General features: G+C 39.2%; 1 protein-coding gene across 1 annotated transcript; it reads left to right on the top strand.

Moving 5' to 3' along the window:
• The first annotated feature begins 704 nt into the window (after positions 1-704).
• Positions 705-15,353, top strand: ZPBP2 (zona pellucida binding protein 2). Its single transcript, XM_026654662.1, has 8 exons — positions 705-725; positions 1,780-1,882; positions 3,700-3,825; positions 5,295-5,456; positions 6,410-6,628; positions 10,550-10,635; positions 11,780-11,957; positions 15,256-15,353. The coding sequence occupies exons 1-8, from the start codon at positions 705-707 to the stop codon at positions 15,351-15,353; spliced, it is 993 nt and encodes a 330-aa protein (XP_026510447.1).
• The last annotated feature ends 5,136 nt before the right edge of the window (positions 15,354-20,489 follow it).

Here is a 20,489-nt window from a genome sequence, read left to right as displayed (position 1 = left end):
TGGGCCTCGCGCTGCGGACGCGACAGGCGGAAAAAAGGCGGGAAGGGCATTTGGCCTCGCGCTGTGGACGCCATAGGCAGAAAAAAGGCGGGAAAGGCGGCTAGGCTCGCGCTGTAGCGGGCAGCGCAGAGCTGTTGGTCACGCGCCGCGGCGGTTAGACCGCTGCGGGCGGGGGCGGGGCTGCGAGGGGCGCTTGAGCGCCGTGCCCCGCCCCCTCTCCTTGGCAGGGAGCGAGGATCGCGCGGGAGGGGGCTGCGCTTGACCATGCACGGGGGCTGCTGGGGGCTGAGCCCACCGCTCTACAGCGCCTCCCTCCTGTCCCTGGGGGTTTTGTTGAACTCCTTGTTTGCTTTGACCCAAGGTAACCGGGGGAGCATGTTGTCCTCACTTTCTGTGGCGGCTTCCCGGCTCTCCAGCTCTTACCCGCGGCTGTGGATGGCAGAGGCACACCAGGTTCTCCCTGTGGCCCTCACTCTGAGATCAGAGATTATAAGGGGCCATTGTAGCCTCCCAGAGCCCCTTATCCCCTGAGATCAGAAATCATCAAGCCTTCATGTTCTGTGTGGGTCACCACCAATACCCCTTTACCTCTTGGCCTCGCTCTTTGCGAAGCCAGACACCTGAAGGGGCCATCCCACTGTCCTGGAGGCCTTCAGTGAAACCCTGGGTCAGGAGTCATTGAGGGCCCCCAAAATATTGGGACAATGGTCTTCACACCCATTTGGGTGAGAGAAGCCCTCGCACACGTATGGGGCCCCAGTGCTCATCAAAAGGGGGGCCGACTCCCTTTACACTGCTCAGTGGATATGGAAACTGGAGCATAGAAACATGGGCCTCACACTTTCCACAAGGTCACTAATGCTGTGGCTTCCCTGAACCCCACCTTTGTCAGAGAAATCAGGGCCTCCTGCAACCTCAGCGGGTGCGCCCCTAACGCAATCCCAGCTGAGGTGAGATGCCCTTCTGAAGTGGGTGTTACATAACGGTAGTTATGGATTCTTTTGTCCCAAAGGCAGATGGGGTGTCTGGGAGTTGGGGGCCCCAGCAAATTATAAAAAAAAAAATTCTTTTCAGAGACTGTTAATGGAAATCTCTAACCTGTTCACTGAAATCTGTAACTATTCAGAGGTGCTGGGGTTGATCAAAGACAGTGCTTGGCATAAGCAGACAAAGCAATTGCTTAAGGACCCCGAGCAACTCACAATGCCCCCCCCCTTAATTATTAGTAGATATTGTATGGGGATGCCCCCCAAAATATTCCTGTTTAGCACCTCCAATGGATTAGCACAAGCACTGCTATTGATTAGTTAAGCGGTGCAAAGCACTTCCTTCACCTTTTGGGCAGAGTGTGCTGTTTCCACAGAACTTTCTGACCTGGGTAGTGAATGACTGGGATTAGAAATTGAACCCAGGACTTTAAACAGCAGAAAATGGTTCAAACCAGTAGGTAACTCTTCTGTCTCCAAATTCCACGTTTTTGTTTATTATGTATTTATATCAGGGAAGTAATGCCCATTCTGTAAATTTCATGCAAGCTTGACAAGTTTTGTAGCTGAGAACTGCAAATTTTTAAACAGCTTCCTTAATTACTTGAACTTTCCAAAAAAAATGTAATATTTAGCCAGTTTGGAGGCTCCAAAGTCAAGACAGGTTTACTACTCGAACAGTAAACAGGAGTCCTTTTTTAAAGAAAAGGATGGAAGGGAGGGGAACTGCAAGAATAAAATAAAAGGGGAAACAAACTACATTTAAATTTTATTTTTAAAATGTTTTTTTAAGTATTACTGTATTTTCTCTACAGTGGAAGCTGCAATTGATGAAGAACAATATTCTGTTAAAGTAATTAAAAAGAATTACATTTATGGCAACATCAAACATCAAGGTGATTATTTTTATAGTTAAGATCTAAGTAAGCATTTGAATGCAATATTAATACAAATATAATAAATATAGCAATAAAGCATATAAACTAATGTACATATGTAGGTGACTGTGGCTGTGTTATTAAACCAAGAATTTCAAATCCTAATTATATAGAAAATTACATAATTCTTCAAGCATATAAACAGGAAATGGATATCATAAAATAGGTAACTAAATTTTTTACTTCAAATTATTCCCAACTGGAACAATTCAATTACTGTAATCTGAAAGCTGTCAACAAATCATAGCCACTGTGCAATAAAGGACATTGTAAACAGAAAGATTTTTGAATTAAGTGATTGCACGGAGCAGTAGGATGTGCACTTAATGGGTTTTTATATAAAATGAAAAAGGTATTGGCAAAATGATAATTCATTCTACAAGCTATCAACATTGCACAATCTTGGAGAGTCTGTTTTCAGTAAGGACTGTAAGTCAAGTATGTAGAACTGTGTTTTGGCCTAGGCTATAATGTTTTTAACTGAATCACAGTAAAAGAATGATAAAAGAGAATAATTATGTATTTTTAATCAAAGGACGGCGTATACATTAGACATGGTTCTGGTGTGAATTCCTTAATCAGGGTCCCATTCTGACACACATGGAGGTGGGTTTGAGAAAAAACTTGTTTTGAGGTAAACGGTGTTTAAAAAGCCTTTGTGCCAAGGTGCAGAGAGTCCAAACTGCTCTCTAAATACCTGTTTGCTACTACATGGTGGGTAACTTAGAGTGGCAGAGTATTTGGGGATGGCGAATGGTCATGCCTGGTGGGAAACAAGTACAGTTACTGGCATAGTACCATTGATGGAAACCTGTTACACACCCAACAGCAGTGGAAAATGTATTTATTCCATACCCATTGTAACAGATCCCACAAATTCTGTACCTGGGATATAGAGTAGGGCTATAGCTTATTCATTTCCATATGGATCCAGTCTGTACTTGTTCATTTCTTTCCTTTTTGTTCATTTACCAGATTGACCCCATAAAGTATCTGATTGGTCAGCACAGTTAATAGAATTCATATAATAGATTTATTCTACAAAAAGTTTAACACCACATGTTTACAACTACCTATTAAAGTTACAGTGGAAACTGATTTAGAAAAACTCTAAAGAAGAACTTTAATTTGGGTGGGAGGTGAGCCAAAGTCAATGGGAGCACAATTTATTATTTAATGAGAAATTAAATAGATCATATTAGAAAAATGCCCTTGAATCTTTGTTTTTCAGGGGTGTAAAATCTAAGGGCTGACAGTGGTCAATTTATTGTATTTTAGCACAAGCCTTTATTATATTAAAGCATTAACCTTTATCAGAATACACCATGGGAACAACATGAGCTGCTGGCGATTCCAACAATACTATTCCCATGATGCAGAGCTGTGGTTTAACAAACACTTTCCCCCTTTCCCCACTATAGAATTTTGTAAGCATTTAATGTCAGAATAAGAGTTCAGGAACTTCTTGCCTTCTCACCACCTCAGCTGCAAACTGGAAATCTGATATTCTTAGGCTGTCAAATCTTTGGGACTGGGACCATGTTTTCCAGTATATCTGGACAGTATGAAGCACATTGTGGACAGTTCCACAGTACTAAAGAATAATAATAATAAATAAGGCCATTAAGAGATTAGTGTAATGCTGAACTAATTTTGCAAGTTGGACCTAAAAAAGTAAATAATTAAATAATGTATATGTATATATAAATTGATATTTAGTAATTTCATTCAGTTTCAGCATTGCTGGTTATTTAATTAATTCTCTTGTATTGCAGTGAACATTTATGTTAAAGTGTATACAAATAGTCCATTTCTAGTATGCATGGATTTGGCACTTTCTCAGAAAGAAGTAATAGATCCAAACTATTTATGGATTGGACCCAATGGAAAGAATCTAAAAGGCAAGTTACTTTCTCCTCATTACAGTTTATATACAGTCTTACTGGTTCCATGTTTATTCCATCACCTACTAACCCACAGAATCTGATTTTTATGAATATCACATAACTAGAAGCAATCCATATGTAATGGCAAAAATGAAAAATTCTGTTGAGATCTTTGTTTTCTGTTTCTCTACTCTTTTACAGAAAAATAATAATTCCATCACTAATGGTTGAGTAGATTTCAGTATTCTGTATGTGAGATCACGCTTTCTAAGTTTTTGGTGATCCCTATCATCAGTGAGATGGTGTGACTTGTGGGTCATATTATCCTATGTGAATTTTTTCATGAGTGCTTTCATTAACCTTCATTTCTTTAAGCCATTTTCCATAAGAAATAATAATGTGTGATTAGTCAGAATTTGTTTTGAAGCTCTTCCTGATTTCCATAAAGAAAGGAGGTAATTTTCTTCACATAACTGACACAGATCTATAAAGTAGATTAAGGAGGCAGGGCTGGGGATTGAATATCCAATCAGGCACTTAGGGGGAAACTGAAAGCACTATTAAAAATCACTGCTTGGTAACCAAATGAGTGAGAGATTATGGAGAAGGTGGAGCTCCACGCCTAGTGGGCTGGGTTGTTGTTTGATTTGGGATTTTTCTGTTTCAATCTATATTTTCCTTTTTTGTTGCTGTTAACTAAGCACAGACAGGATCAAGAATAAAACTGGAGAAAAGTTTCACTTGGTAAAAGACTTCGTAGCTGATCCAGTTGGCCCACTCCATCAGTTTACAGATGTAAACACACAAACATTCCCCACTCCACTAGTTTGAACACCAACAATGGTACTATGAATACCATAAATGAAAAAAATGAATTACTTTTTAAAAAACTAAGCAGTTTTCACTTATATAATATTAGTTGGATATTCACTTTATTAACATATCAAGAGCATATTTTCACCTGTTCTTAAGTTGTCAAAACAGTTGATGCTGTGAAGTATTCTCACCAAATAAATACACAAAGCATGATTTGTACTTTACTAAGGGATGTAAAAACATGACCTTTGATATATATTTAAAGGCTGTTTTAATATTTTTATTTATAAAGTGTTTATTTTTTATTTTGATATGTAGCAATGCTAAAAGCACTCCCATCTTTATGTTCTCAGCACACTTAACATAACTTAAAAATACATCTTAAGTGCAATAATTTAAGATAACCTGCTGCAAATCCTCCTTTCTGTCAAATAATTCTGGACCCCTACAATTACATTCCCTCTTCCAAATTTTCAAATGCCTGAGGGAAAAAATGAGATTTGCAACAAGTTCTGAAGGTCATTAGATTCAGACCAACATCTATAAGTAAATTGATATATTATTTACCTTTACATAGGCATATCTTCTCTCATCTGTTAGCATACTACATAAATTATGCATCAATATTTTTCCAATATTAATCAGGTAGTTTCCTGTTTCCATTTTAGGACAAAGTTACGTCAATCTCACTGAAACAGGAAAACTGATGGTGAGAGGTTTTCAGGAGTTTATGTCTGGATCTTATACTTGCACTCTTTCTTATAAAACCATCAACACTGACATACAAGAAGAGAGAGAGAAATTTAAGACATATAAATTTATGGTATATGGTAAGACCATACAGATTTGCTGGTACACTAGTGCATGTGATTTTTCTGAATATTGGTTTATTAAACACAATTAGTTATCACTGTACTCCAGAATGTAAGTTACATTTTCAAGCACCTTGGTGTTAAACATCTTTATTATTCTAAATACCTATTTTTGAAAAGTCAGTTCAATACAACTTTGATTTCAATCAAATCAACACAACTGCCAAGAGCATGTGGTGATTGTCCTTGAGAATGAAATAATCTTTACCTTTGGGAAAAATAGATGAGGTCATTGCCTTCTTCCTGCCATCCCCCAAAGGTACCCAAGGTCAGAAGAGGAGGCTCTGGTGTGGCTCCAAAGAGGTGTCAAAGATGGGCCTCTGTCCTGGTCTGATCTTAGTTGATGACATATGTTACAAGTGGTGGAAGGGTGACAGATCGTGCAGTTTAGCAACCCCATCATTCTCCCAAAAACAATTATAAAAAAATAAATGAAAGGAGAAAGAAACAGATGTAATTTCTCTTTCCAGTCATACTTCAAAACTCTCCACCCTAAAATGCAGGTACATGAAGTACTTCCTTTAACAACTTCTCATCACATTTCAGTTATGTCTACTTTTTAAGCAAGTGCACAGGCTGAAAAATGGCCATGTTCTGTAGATATTTTGACATATAACATTTTCCTATGTTTGATATTTAGGCACATAGTCATATAAAAATATAGTGCGTACACATACAAAAATTCTTGTGCATATCAAACTAAATTAATAGTGTAACACCATTTAAGTCAGGGAAGCTATATTAAGGATGCATTTGGCCCATCATGCTTAATAAGTAAACAAATTGGTTTGCCTCTAAATAAAAGTCTATTTAAGATATAAGGTACAAAGAATAGTACTGCATAGGAAATATAATATGTGTGGGACAGACATTATATTGCATGTACTTATGTGTATACTAATTTTTTTAAGCATATCGGGAGCCTGACTACACATACCAGATATCTGTTCGGTTTACTACAAAAGAGTGCAGACTAGCAGCTAATGGTCAATTCTTTGAAGAGCTGAAGAAAATCTTGAATGATTTAATCTCTGATTTGACATGTCATGTTATAGAACCATCATACAAATGTCATGTCATCAAGATACCAAAGCATGGCCTCCTGGATGAGCTATTTGTTACTTTTCAAGGTAACAGATTTAAGCATTTGTTTAAGAGGTAATGTTACACTGTTACTTTATTAACAAAAGAGTTAAATTAAGGACAATATACATAACATTTGCAATTATATCAGAGTCATGTTCCCTCGTATGTTGCTTCTCCGCTTTTCTTCAGAATTTCTGTGTTTTTTCTTGTTAGCCCATAGATGGAGCTATAATGCAGCTTATGAGTTAGCTGAATTTATACTACTATACTTTTTACAACCTTACTGGCAAAGGTTATTCTCTAACAGGGGTGTTGTTTGCAAAGGGCCTTGGGAAACATAGGAACGGCCATACTGGGTCAGACCATAGGTCTGTCTAGCCCAGTATTGTGCTTTCTGATAGTGGCCAATGCCAGGTGCTTCAGAGGGAATGAACAGAACAGGTAATCATGAAGTGATCCATCCCTGTTGCCCATTCCCAGAAGATCATTTACCAAAGTCCGGATATAGTTCATTTATGATTCTTCATGAATGTTGTAATTCTGTCAGAAAAATGATCAGATTTATCTTTCTTCCTATTTTCTTCTTCTTGTTTCTTGCCACTTCCTTATTCGGAGTTGGCAACTTTTATAGTCTTTTTCCGAAACTCATGATTGTACACCTGGTTGTCATGCAAATTAGTTTTTCTAATGTCCACTGTTATCCGGTCCATATACCAAGTCTTTGGCCTTCCCCTTGGTCATCTTCCATCCATGATCATTGCAAGGGCCAGCCTATCAACATAACTCTGAGGTCTCCATTGGACATGTCCCGACCAATGTTGCCTAGCCTCCCTCAACTTGTCTTCATTTGGGACAACCCGCATCATGCCCCTCACAACTTCATTTCATTTCCTATCATGGAGTGTGCAACCGTTTTACCATCTCAGCATCTTAATTTCTGTGGTGGAGAGCATACTGATTTATTTTCTTGTGCCTGGCCAAGTCTCTGTTCTGCACATTTGGATGGGTAGAATTATAGTTTTACACTCTACCCTTTAATTTTATTGGCATCTTTTATCACAGATGACTGGGGTCAGCTCCCACCATTTGCACCAAGCAGCTTTGGTATAGTGCTGGACTTCACTCAGAAGGGCACTATTATCAGCAACCAGTGACCCTATGTATTTAGATTCTTTCATTTGTCTAAGCTCTCTGCCTGTAATATCCTTTATGGTGTGTCCTCCTCCCTCAGTTATAACCTCAGTCTTGCTAACATTCACTCTAAGTCCTGCCTGCTCTGTGTTGCCACTGTTCAAAGTTGGATTTCAGGGTCTCACAATCTTTCGCACAGATCACTGAGGCCATGTCTACGCTACGGGGGGAGATCGATCTAAGTTACGCAACTTCAGCTACATGAATAACTTAGCTGAAGTCGATGTACTTAGATCCACAGTACTCAATATTGACTGGAGATGCTTTCCCGTTGACTTCCCTTTCACTTCTCATTCAGGTGGAGTACAGGAGTCGATGGGAGAGCGATCGGCGGTCGATTTAGCGGGTCTAGACCTGCTAAATTGCCTTCCAATGCATCGATTGCCGCACATCGAACCCCCAGTAAGGCCAATGACAAGGCCTGAGTCATCAGCGAACAGCATATTCCAAGGCAGCTCCCTTCTCTTATTCTCACTTATCACATCCAAGGCAACTGCAAACAAAGAAGGATTCAACGCTGACCCCTCCTCCCCCAGTACAGCTAAACATTTACTGCTGTAGCAGACTACTATGGTAGTCACTCCATCAAAAATATCCTGAATAAGGCAACATATCCTTCTAGCACACCTCTCCATTGCAAATTCCACCAAACTAGTTTTCTTGATAAACATTCATACACCTTCTCCAAGTCCACAAAGGCTGCGCCCAGTTGCTGTCTCTTGTCTCTGAACTTCTCCATGAGTATTCATAGAGCAAATATGGTATCAGTTGTACCCCTTCCCAGCATAAATCCATATTGACCCCTCCAAATCTCAAGTGTTCTTCTCAGATGCTTTTCAATAATCTTCTCCCATACTTTCACACCATGTGATGTCAGCTTAATCGGGCCATAATTAGCATACAGTATAATATCTCCTTTGTGTTTAAAAATGGACATCACGAAGCTTTTATGGCATTCATCCAGCATTTTCTGTTTCTTAAGGATATCATTGAACAGACTTGTAAAATATTTGATGCTGTCCCTTCTAATTTACTTCAGTGCGTCCACCAGTACTTCATCTAGCCTACGTGCTGTCTTCTTTTTCATATTCCTCGGTGCCTCTACAACCGCTTACTCCTGTATGAAATCTGTTATGACCTGGCTCTGCTTACATGTTCTTAGTTCCTCCTGTGAGTTCTCATTTGTCACTTTTTCAAAATAATCACTCCAGACATTCTTGATTGATTCACCATTTGTTTGCAATATGCCATGTTTATTTCTAGTATGTACAAACTCACATGAGCATTTTCTTTCTTGCCTTAGCGAGTTTTTGGACAGTCTTTTCTCTGTCATATCCTCCTAGTTGATTATATAGTTTGTCACAAGCCAAATTTTTAGCTGTGACAACACTTCTAATGGCCTCTTTTTTCACCTCCTTATACATATCATTGCTCAAGCTACTGGCCTGCCATTTTAAAAAAGTTACCTCTTTCTTATCCACAGATTTTTTTAACCTGAAGATTCCACCACCAAGTCTTCCTTCTTATCCTTTTTGGCACTGGTTTAATCAATCCTAGTACTTCATATGCTGTTTCTAGCAACGTTAACTTTAATTTGTACCAGATATCCTCAACAAATCCCTTTGTGAGTCAGGAAGTCTGTGATTATTTCTTGTTTAAAGATTTTTTTAATTCCCATCTTTAAGTTTCCAATGCTTAGACCTTTTTGGTGCCCAGGGTGTTTCCCTGGTGTTTCCAAGGTTTCTACATTTTGAAGTCCATAGGGATAGCCGACCCATAATGCTCTCTGTAGGTGTCATGGCACTGGGGAATTAATGAGGTACAGGGACACCTCGGACACATTTTCTCTTGACTGTGTATCTGCCCTACATGAGGAGAATTTATCCGATGGGACCTGCAGTTGCTTTGTGGCAATTTTTCATCATCAGAGTGAATGAATTACCCCCCCCTCCCGCCACCCATGTTCACAATGGAGATAGGACCCAAGCCTCAAAGTTCAAATCTGGATTTGGACCTTTCCATAGTTTGAAGTTATTTGTATATATGGGGGTTTGAGTCTGTCCCATCTCTATTTTCCAGATCTTTTCTCTTATCATTTAATTATTTTGTTAGTGAATGACACTAACGTCACTGGATAGGACTCGTCAGGACCACTCCTTTTCCCTCTTATTAATAAATGATACCACATAGTTTTTTCCAGAACCTTGTATCTCTCCAGTTCTCCGTGACCCTTTAGAAGTAATTATTAAGCATTCAGAATGTTCATTAGCTAATACTTTTAACATCCTAGAATGCCAAGCCAGCTAGACTACTGATTTATACATGTTCATGTTTTCTTAGTATTTCCTTACCTGCTTTTAATCAGTCGGAGGTAATCGAAGTTGCCTTTTCTTTCTGATTATCCATTTCTCTTTATTTTTATTCTTAAAAACTCAGTTAAGTATCTTGGATCACAGGAACAACGGTTATGAAAACAATATCTTGACCACAGAAACAAATGTAATAAAATGATTCTTCCTCACAAATTTGAGGCAAAATAGAGAGTGCCTCTGCTCTTGCGTTGTATTGTAATTGCATAAAATTAATGTAATATAAAGATAAGAAGCAGCAACAGTATGATGACTGGCGTTTGCATGCCAATGCTTTGTAAAATAAATCTCCAAATGAAAGACACTCATTTCAGGATGCTCCTTTGTAATGTATTTTTCAAGGTATTTGTGATGAGCTATTACAAAACAGTTTTGCCTTTATACCCTTTCTCCTTTTCTCTATAGTAAATCCTTTTGCCCCAGGATGGGAAGCAGTTTGCCAACAGATTTCTTATGACTGTGAAGATGTAACCAACAGAAGAGTTCAGGAGGTAGGATTTTTTTAATACAAGCAATAAACGAGTGACTATTTTAGAACTCAAAATGAAGGAAGGAGCCGCTGCCGGGGGGGGGGGGGTTTGTAAAATATGGACTACAAAGTTAGTTAAAGGTGAAATTTACTTTTCCCTGTACAAACCCTAGATAATTGGGCTTTGTGCAGGGAAGTCTCGAAGAGCAAGCGCAGCATGGAGAAGGAATTTATTCCATCAATCCACAAGCAGACCGTGGTGCTTTGGTGCAGCTATTCTATATGTGGTAGGGAATAGTAGCCATTGCTACTCCATGTTTCCTATGCAGATACTTTAGCCCATTGGATTCATGTAAACGGGAACTAGAGGCCCCTCCGCACATCCATCCCCAGTGATCCCCTATGTAACCAATTTTGGACCATTGTGGAATGTTTCTCCCCCCCCTTATTTAAAAGGACATGCAGATATCCATGCAGACGTCCCACTCTTAAGTACTTTTCTTTGTATTCAGGGTAGTCTGTCCACCATTGTATTCAGTGGATCAGTAGGGTTTAAGTGTTCTAGAAGGCTCTGATGGTCCCTTCATGCTACAGTGAATTTCACCATTAGTATCTACAGATTTTGACTGGTTGCAATCCACCCTATGCAAAGAGCAGGAATGTATATGTTATGTCTGGATTTTAAATAGTTCAGCTCAAGATAGAAAACTGTATTTAAATGTCATATTTATCCAAAATTTGCTGAGGCTAGTGTTAATGTTTCTTATACATTTACTTTCTAAAATATGAAATTATGAAAATTAGCAATATGTTAACATGTACTGTATTTTTTTATTTCAGTTTTCCTAGAACATAGACCTTTGGATTATGATTTGGTAGCTGTAATACAGTTTAAAAAAAAGTGTAGCTTCTGTTTTATATATAGTTCATTTAGCTTCATGGTGATTGTTTATGATATACATTATAAAGCCCTGATCCTAAGCCCACTAAAGCCAACGGAAAGACTCTGGATCAGGATGCAGTACAGTAGGTCCAGGATCAGGCCCATATTGCATATCATACATATTCAAGCAGAATTAGGACAAAATATATTTATTGATATATCTAATCTACAAAAAACAAAATCCTAGTGTCATATTTATCATTTAATTGTTCCTAAATTTTAGGCAAGAGATCTCATTGAAGAATTTTTCCATAAACAAACATATGTTCTGAAGCACGAGTTTCGGAATGTACCTGCAATACATTATATAGACCATAGTTTTGAAGTTACTCGCATTGACAGCTGTCGTCCAGGTTTTGGAAAAAATGATGACACCCACAATGACTGCGCTAGTTGCTGTGGTAATTATAGAAAAATAAAGTATCCATATTTTTTAGCAAGCAATATAAAGATTATTGCATATTAACCCTGCTTACAGTTTTTCTACCATATATATATTTTTTTAATATTGGTGATAAAAGTAAGTGTACTGCTGTTTATCTTTTGGAGAGGCATTGAGATTCTAGGTGACAAAGTTGGCAGGAATTGAAACAGCCAAGAAAAAAGTGTTGATAGTATTTGATACATATCATACTGTAATAAAGGCTACCGCTGCTGTCATTAGCCCATCTGGAAATATGGCTAAATGACTTTCTCCTTTTGCTCTTAGATCAGTTATAGGATTCAGGACAAAGGATCAATAAGAAATTGTCACTCTAATAGTACTGCTATTTTAAAATAAATGCTCAACTGTTCTAGGAGTTCGCCTGCTACCAGTATCTATTTCTGAATTTAGGGTTACTGGAGGCAGGGCGTTCTCAATAGGTCTTTAGTTCTTGCGTTCAGGCTATGTCTTCACTATGCACCTCACAGCGGCCCAGCTGCGCCGCTACGGCCACGTCACTGTAAGGTACGTAGTGTAGCCACTCTTTGTGGGCTCTCTTGCCCACAAAATAAAACCACCCCCAAACAGGGACGGTAGCTTTGTTGGCAAAAGTTTTACTGACGAAAGTGCAGTGTAGACATAGCCTCTGTTTGTGTTGGCTTTCAGTACACAGTCCAAAGGCTGTCTGTTTAAACAGCGGTTAGTTAGAATTGAGTTATAGAATCATGGAAATGTAGGATTGGAAGGGACCTTGAGAGGTCATCTAGTCCAGCCCCGTGTGCTGAGGCAGGACCAAATATATGTAGACCATCTGGACCGGTGTTTGTCTAACCTGTACTTAAAAACCTCCAATGTCATGGATTCCACAGTTTTCCTTGGAAGCCTGTTCCAGTGCTTAACAAGTCCTATAATTAAGGCTAAAATTTTGTCAGGGATATTTTTAGTCGAAGTCAGGGACAGATCATGGGCAACAGACAAAAATTCACGGCAGCCCGTGGCCTGTCCCTGACTTCGACTAAAAATATCCCTGACAAAATGGGGAGGTGGATTCAGCTAAGCACCTACTGCTGCTGAGGCTCTGGGGTCCCCTGCCACCTGCAGCAAGTGGGAGCTCTGGGGTTCCCCACCCCTCACAGGGGCTAGCCTGCTGTTGGGTCCTCTTGCCCCCCCTCCCCCCCTGCAGTGCCTGAGAGCTCCTGGGGGTCCCCCAGCCGTGGCTGGGCAGCTTCGGGGTCCACCCGCCATGGTTGGGCAGCTGCGGAAGATCCCCTTGCCGCCCACCGCAGCTGGGCAGCTGCAGGGTCCCCCCGCAGCCTGCTGAGGCTGGGCAGCTGCGGAGCGTCCCGTCCCCCCTGCGGCTGGGTAGCTGCGGGGGGTTTCCCTGCCACAGCTGGGCAGCAGTGGGGGGGCTGCCCACCCAGATGCAGGGTCCCCATGCTGCAGCTGGGCAGCTACGGGGGGGTTCCCCTACCAGGGCGGGGACTGGGAGCTGCAAGGGGGCTGGCTGAGAGCTCCAGCCCCAGGGCAGAAAATGTCACAGAGGTCAATGGAAGTCTCGGAGTCCGTGATTTCCATGACCTCCGTGACATAATCGTAGCTTTACTTATAATTAGAAAGTTTTTCGTAATATGTAACCTAAATCTCCCTTGCTGCAGATTAATCTGATTACTTTTTGTTTTAGCTTCTGTGGACACAGGGAACAACTGATTATTGTCCTCTTTACAACAGCTCTTAACAAATTTGAAGACTTACCAGGTCCCCTCTCATGCTGCTTTTCTCAAGACTAAACATGCCCAGCTTTTTTAACCTTTCCTCATAGGTCAGGTTTTATAAACTTTTTATTATTTTTGTTGCTCTCCTCTGGACTCTCCAATTTGTCCATATCTTTTTAACCCTAGGTGTGGTGCCCAGAACTGGACACTACTGCAGCTGAGGCCTCACCAGTGCCAAGTAGAGAGGGACAGTTACCTCCTGTGTCTTACATATAGCACTCCTATTAAAATATCCCAGAATATTAACCTGTTTCACAACTGTATCACATTGTTGGCTTGTATTCAACTCCAGTTATTCCCATTTTGTAGCTGTGCATTTGATTTTTTCTTTCTAAGGGTAGTATTTTGCACTTGTCTTTATTTAATTTAACCTTTTTGATTTTAGACCAGTTCTTCAATTTGTCAAGGTTGTTTTGAATTCTAATCCTCACCTCCAAAGTGCTAGCAACATAAAAATGGCCATACTGGATCAGACCAAAGATCAACTGTTAACCCCTCCCAAACTGCTGTCATCCGCAGATTTTATAAGCATACTCTCCACTCCTTATCCAAGAAATTAATGGTAATGTTGAATAGTACTGGACTCAGGAGAGAGAATGCCGTAGGATCCTACTAAATATGTTCCCCCAGATTGACAGCAAACCATTGATAATTACTGAATGAGTATAGTCTTTCAACCAGTTTTGCATCCATCTTATTGTAATTTCATCTAGACCATATGATCCTAGTTTGCATATGAGAATGTTCTGTGGGATTGTGTCAAAAGCTTTACTAAAATCAAGATATATCACATCTGTAGTTTCACACCATCCACTAGGCTGATATTGTTTTTTTAACCAGCTTATAGTTTGAACAGGTTGTATTTTTAAATTCTGAGTTTACCCAAAGGCTATGCAATACATATATGTTTTATATCTAAAAAAATAAATAGCTAACCCTCCAGAAAATCTTTTCAGGAAAGTGAGGTTGGGGGGTATTTACATGTCACTAGTCATTTCCAACAGTCACATCTATTGCTCATGGCAACTGAAATTTGCAAGGCAGCCACCTAGAGTCAATGTTACACAATGTTAAGCAAAGTAAATGTGCATTGCTGGATCGGGCCAAAGTGCTCAGCCCCTGGATTGAGTCCTTAATTTCTGATCAGACTTTTGGTTCAGGCTACTGTGTTATGAAGTGAAGCTAAGTGTGTTGATCTCAGAGAAACTGAAAAAGGCATTCTATAATACAGGTAGAGTTATCCTACAGGGTATGTCGGAATGGAGCACTAAAATATTAATGAAAAGTAACTGATATAAAATATATTAAAATTAAGAATATAGTTGTCCTTTATATGATCACTTAGCTCCATATGAAATATTCAGCATGCAAAAATATAACCTGGAGCTAGTTTAGTGATCTGCTGAATGTCCCTAATACACGTTTGAAAATTCCATAATGTGTATAACCCAGCCCAAGGTGGAAGGCATCTGACTGAAATACTGTATATTTGTTTGGTTGCAGTGGTTTGTGACCCTGGAACATACAGTCCTAACAATGAAGTGAGATGTCGGATTTGTACAAGCATTCGAATCAAACACTATGGAGCAAAATCTTGCTAATAAACTTAAAATAGAAATTGGAAAACTGAAGAAAACTTGTGAAAGCATTATTATTCTTTTGTGATGTCCCTTTTTTTACCTCTAATCCTGGGGCTCTTATATTTCAATAGCCAATCCTCTTAAGATTTATATAGCTTTACATTTTCTGTAGTCAGGAACCACTTGTGGATAGGGATTCTAAAAAATGTCTAGTATAAAATGTTCATACCGGGGAGAGTAACTCAATGGAAAACAAAGAATGCAAAGAAAATTATGAGTATTAATATGTGGTTTTTACAGAAAAGTCTCTGGTTTGTGGTATTGACACTGAACACAGCATAGCACTGTACTTTAAATAAATGAAGGAGCCATTAACAATTCATGGAGAAGTGATATATAGTATAGCGCAGGGGTTGGCAAGTGGTGTGCCGAGTCTTCACTTATTCACTCTAATTTAAGGTTTCACGTGCCAGTAATACATTTTAACGTTTTTAGGTCTCTTTCTATACGTCTATAAAATATAACTAAACTATTGTTGTATGTAAAGTAAATAAGGTTTTTAAAATGTTTAAGAAGCTTTATTTAAAACTAAATTAAAATGCAGAGCCCCCCGGACCGGTGGCCAGGACCCGGGCAGTGTGAGTGCCACTGAAAATCAGCTCGCGTGCGACCTTTGGCACGTGTGCCATAGGTTGCCTACCCCTGGTATAGCGGAATGATTGTAGAAGCATATTAATGTGTTATAATGCTTTAAGTAGAAGTCCATGTACATTAATGTTTGCTAGAAATTACTCTTATAGGCTGGAAGTACATATTTAACCTCTATAATGTAAAAATAAAACTATTTATTGTATTTCCTTTTGCTTTTTGTCCCTTTTTGTAAAAAACATGGTTGTTACAACTTTCCTCTTTGCATATGAACTCCTTTTCAAGTCAGGGAGGTTGAAATAATTTATATTAATATATTGTACTGAGTTTTGCTATGAGATATAGTGTACCAATATTATTAGCCATGCAAGCTAAATGTTTCAGAGCATGTTGTTAGAACTCATTTATAAACCCCTTTAAACACGGAATCTACAATGAAAACTCTGGCAGATTCTGTGTAGCTAAAATATTAATTTACTATACTGAAAATTTCACAGTGCTATACAGAAAGGGTTTCCAGACCACATCTAAGAAACTCAAAACAAATTCCAGAAAGTACCATCTGCTTTCATCAGCAATGTGAAAAAGTCTCCCTGCAACCACAGTACCAAATTCAAGGGGGATCATCTCCATTCTTCATCTTTCTAAGACAGACAAATTATGTTTTGTGTTGTTTAATGTAATGGACATGTCTCTTGGAGATCCTAAAAAGCGAAGTTCTCTGTAGATATTAAAGATCAAATCACAATTTTTGTAAGAGTAGAGATTTGCCAAGAATAAAAGTGGTTATTTTCTTTTAACTTTAATTCACTGTGAAAGTTCCTGCACATTTCTTTATCAAAGTGAAATCTCAGCATTTATATTGTGCCTGCAATCCTTCCATTCCAGCCTACTCTGCAAAGTTAGGCAGTATGATGGTTAAAACACTGGCAGCCAGTTGAGCTTCCACCATTGCCATCACCAGTGGGATCTATGGTAGTGCAACAGTGTGGAAGTTTTAAAAAAAAGCTTAATGTAGAGTAGGTCAATGACAGCTGGTAAGACAGTTTTTCTGGTTGTTCGTTTTTTAATAAAAGCTTAGATTCCAGATCACATATCTAAGGCAAGATATGTTAGCAAATTCCACAGTCCTGGAATCAGGAAACATAAGGAGCCTGTTTATATGACTTTTATGTTGTCTGCTGCTTCCATCGTGCTTTCAGAAACTATATTATAAGCAAACAAAAAAGGTGCTGAGCATTTTGATCTCCATCTGCTTTCTTCTGTAGCTATTTTTTCTTCTCTGCATATCACCTGTGGCATGTGCTGGAGGTCCCAGGTGCCATGCTGTATGAACAGAAGCTTATTTTTTTCACAGCAGTTTTGAACCCTTCATCATTTTACTGGATCAGTAAACAAGTCCAGGAACAAATTGTGAAAATATTAAGATAAAGTTATTTATTCCCAGAAAGAGTCTAACCTTTCAAAAGTAAAGCAAATTTGGTAACAATGTTATCTTATAGAATGAAGATATCTACAATGATAGACTGTATTACCTATAAAATAGAAGCTGTGTTAATACTACACTGTGGTATACAAGTGCTTTTCAAGTAACATTGGTTTTTAGTAATTTCATAATACACAATATGTATGTACCTTGCAAGCCTCTGAAAAAGTTGGCCTGAGATATTTCTTGAGTCCAAATAGGGTTAGCTATGTTTATTTTAAAATGGTTTGGTTTGTAAACCTAATACAGGTCTGTCGCATCTTAGGCGCATTTACCATGTGCGATTTCAGCTTTATGCAGTCGGCAAAAACAAAACAAAAAAAGAGAAAAACAACAATTTAAATACTGTTTCTGTAGTGCGGGCAATTCCGCCCGCCATTACACTCAATGTAATTTTGACTATACGCGATGTTCGCTTTAGGCGCTGACTGCGGAACGTAACCCCAGCGTAAGATGAGACAGACCTGTATCTTACTAGAAGCTTTACAGTTCTGGTGGGGGGGGGACACACGACACCCTGAATTTTTAGATTTAAGTGTTTTTTTCCATACATCTTGCGGAATTCCCGCTTCCTTAAAAATGTTAAGCTCAGGGATGCACTAAAATAGTTTTATTTTCACTTCTAGAATGAGTCTTTTCAAGTTGTCACACTGCTACATTATGTGTACACTGGTAGAAATACTCTGTTTCACTCTACAGCTATAAAGCCAACCCCTTTAGGGAGATCTGGGAGGAGCCATAACAAAGGTAGTCTCTGGAAGCACAACTCTGGAGCCATTGGAAACTAGTGAGACTGAGTGACAGAGTAAACCAAGGGCAATCCAGGCAGGAGGCTCCTGCTTATCCCAGGGATCTACACAGGTCATGGAGGTTCCATTGGTTAATGGGAGTGGAGCCCCCAACTTCTTTTGCAGGCGAGAATCACCATCTGAGTTCCCTCAACTTGTAGAGTTTCCTCTCCCTGTGAAGGTTTTCCCTATAAGTAAGGACCCTAAGTAAGGATTTCAGGATCTTGCACAATATGCAGTAGTCATCTAACCACGTTGATTTTTATCTGTGGGGATAATATAAGCCATGAATTCTAGGATTGCAAGGGTGGTGATTAGCTCACAGCTAGCCATGTCATGATTTTTTATTTCTTTCCAATAATACATTCTCCCTCAGCCACAGAATAAAATTGCTTTCCATTGGGTGTGCCAAACTGATTACCCGCTCATCTGAGTGAAGAAGAATTCTTTAGAAGTTAATAACCAAGATTTAACTGTGTAATGAAAGGATACATTCAGAGATCATGCTTCTAATTCTCTTGTTACTGATTCCAGCAGATAAATATACAATATAATTGCAAATAAAACTACAGAGACATATGATATTAAAATGGATTAACATATGTTCTTGTTCAAAGAAAAGTGTTTACTATATCACCGTGGTTGATAATTTTACCTTGGAATTAAGTTTGTCCATATGTTTGGCAATTTCCTGTATTTAGCTACACGGCGGTACCAGTCGTGCTGGTTTCAGATTTGACTCAGATGCCAACCCTTACCTAAATTACAAAGGATGGAGTAAATTTTAAATTAGAGACATTTACAAGTGATAAAACACAGTCTAGCTTGAGTATCTTGAACATTCCACTCTGTCTGAATATTACTGACATCAAATATATATTTCTGATCCAAAAAACCTGGGTAAGTAAGAAAGCTGATGATACTTACAAATATTAAAAAATCCTCATACAATATTTGCTAAATAATTTAGTTAATCATGCTGAGCACACTTAGCACCCACAGTGAAGTGTGTGGTATAAATGTTGAGTGAGGGAGTATATAATATATACAATGGGTGATCTACAAAGGAAATATTTACTTAGCTAGATATTGCTTTCTAAGGAAGGGAAAATGCTCTAAGGAGCATCACCACCAAAACCCTATACTGGTCCAGCAGTCACAATAATAACTGCAATGTATACCCTCGCCTTCCCAATAAACACACCTTTTTGTCAGCACTGTCCATCCCCAGCTCCCCATGTCCTGAGGCCTGACAATAAACCAGTCTGGAAAAGGCTCCAAGGCATCTGGTCATTGCATCCACTTTTTTTTTTAAATGCTTCTCCCATCTTCTTAGAGCTCTGATTCTCATCTTCCATTGTGCACTGTGGAGTGAGGATAATTCATACCAACTTGAAGCTGGTTTAAGTTGTGCACCAGGTACACTGCTCCGCTGGGCTAATTTCTGCTGGGTTTGGTACCAAGCTGCCTCTTTTCCTATGGCTACACTCAAATGTACATTGACTTTGTTACCTGCACACATTAGGGCACCTCACCTTTTCCCAATTCATAGGGCTCCAGGTGAAAATAACCTACCCTTATCCAATTCGTAGGGCTCAGGGCCACCTGTACCCAATTCGTAGGGCTCCAGGTGAAAAGCACCTACCCTTAACCAATTCGTAGGGCTCAGGGCCTCCTGTACCCAATTCGTAGGGCTCAGGGTGTAACTAACCTGGTCAATTTAAGTACCCACATTCTTTCCCAATACATAGGGCTCTGGGTGTATACTACTTCTGCAGGTGTGCAGAACCTTTTACCAGTGAAAGAGCCTTACACAGTAATATACTACATTACCTCTATTTATTAACAATCACCAAAAACAGAATGCGCACGCTACACATACAATGCTCACCTCTCCCAATAAAACAAATTAACTTTTCTTGATAGCCAGTCAGGATCAGGTCCATCTGGGGGACTCCAGTTTCTGCACAGTGTTACTGGCAGAGTGTTGAGGTCTGGCAGCTCTGATCTTTGGGGCTGTGTCCTGGAGTTGGTTCCCAAAGAACTTTCTTTTGGACCTCAGTTTATATAGTGAAATTTTAGTCCTTTTTAGCTATACCTTAACCAATCGTTATACTAAAATTTTACTAACCAATCCTAACATAGTGTAACAAAATTCTCTAACCAATCCTACCCCACCACCTTAATTAATTTACACCTAGCAACATTAATTATGTAACAGACAAACAATTAAAG

Source organism: Terrapene carolina, unplaced genomic scaffold (genome assembly GCF_002925995.2).
Source record: "Terrapene carolina triunguis isolate 2854851 unplaced genomic scaffold, T_m_triunguis-2.0 Scaffold193, whole genome shotgun sequence".
NCBI lineage: Eukaryota > Metazoa > Chordata > Testudines > Emydidae > Terrapene > Terrapene triunguis.
Note: the sequence above shows the minus strand (reverse complement) of the source record. Positions and strands in the feature narration are given on the sequence as shown.

Bases quoted from the DNA above. Each gene is read 5' to 3' on its own strand.
- ZPBP2 (XM_026654662.1), top strand. From the start codon at position 705: ATGGTCTTCACACCCATTTGG. The intron at 6,629-10,549 runs GTAACAGATTTA...TTTTCTCTATAG, and splicing joins GCTATTTGTTACTTTTCAAG to TAAATCCTTTTGCCCCAGGA. The intron at 10,636-11,779 runs GTAGGATTTTTT...CCTAAATTTTAG, and splicing joins CCAACAGAAGAGTTCAGGAG to GCAAGAGATCTCATTGAAGA.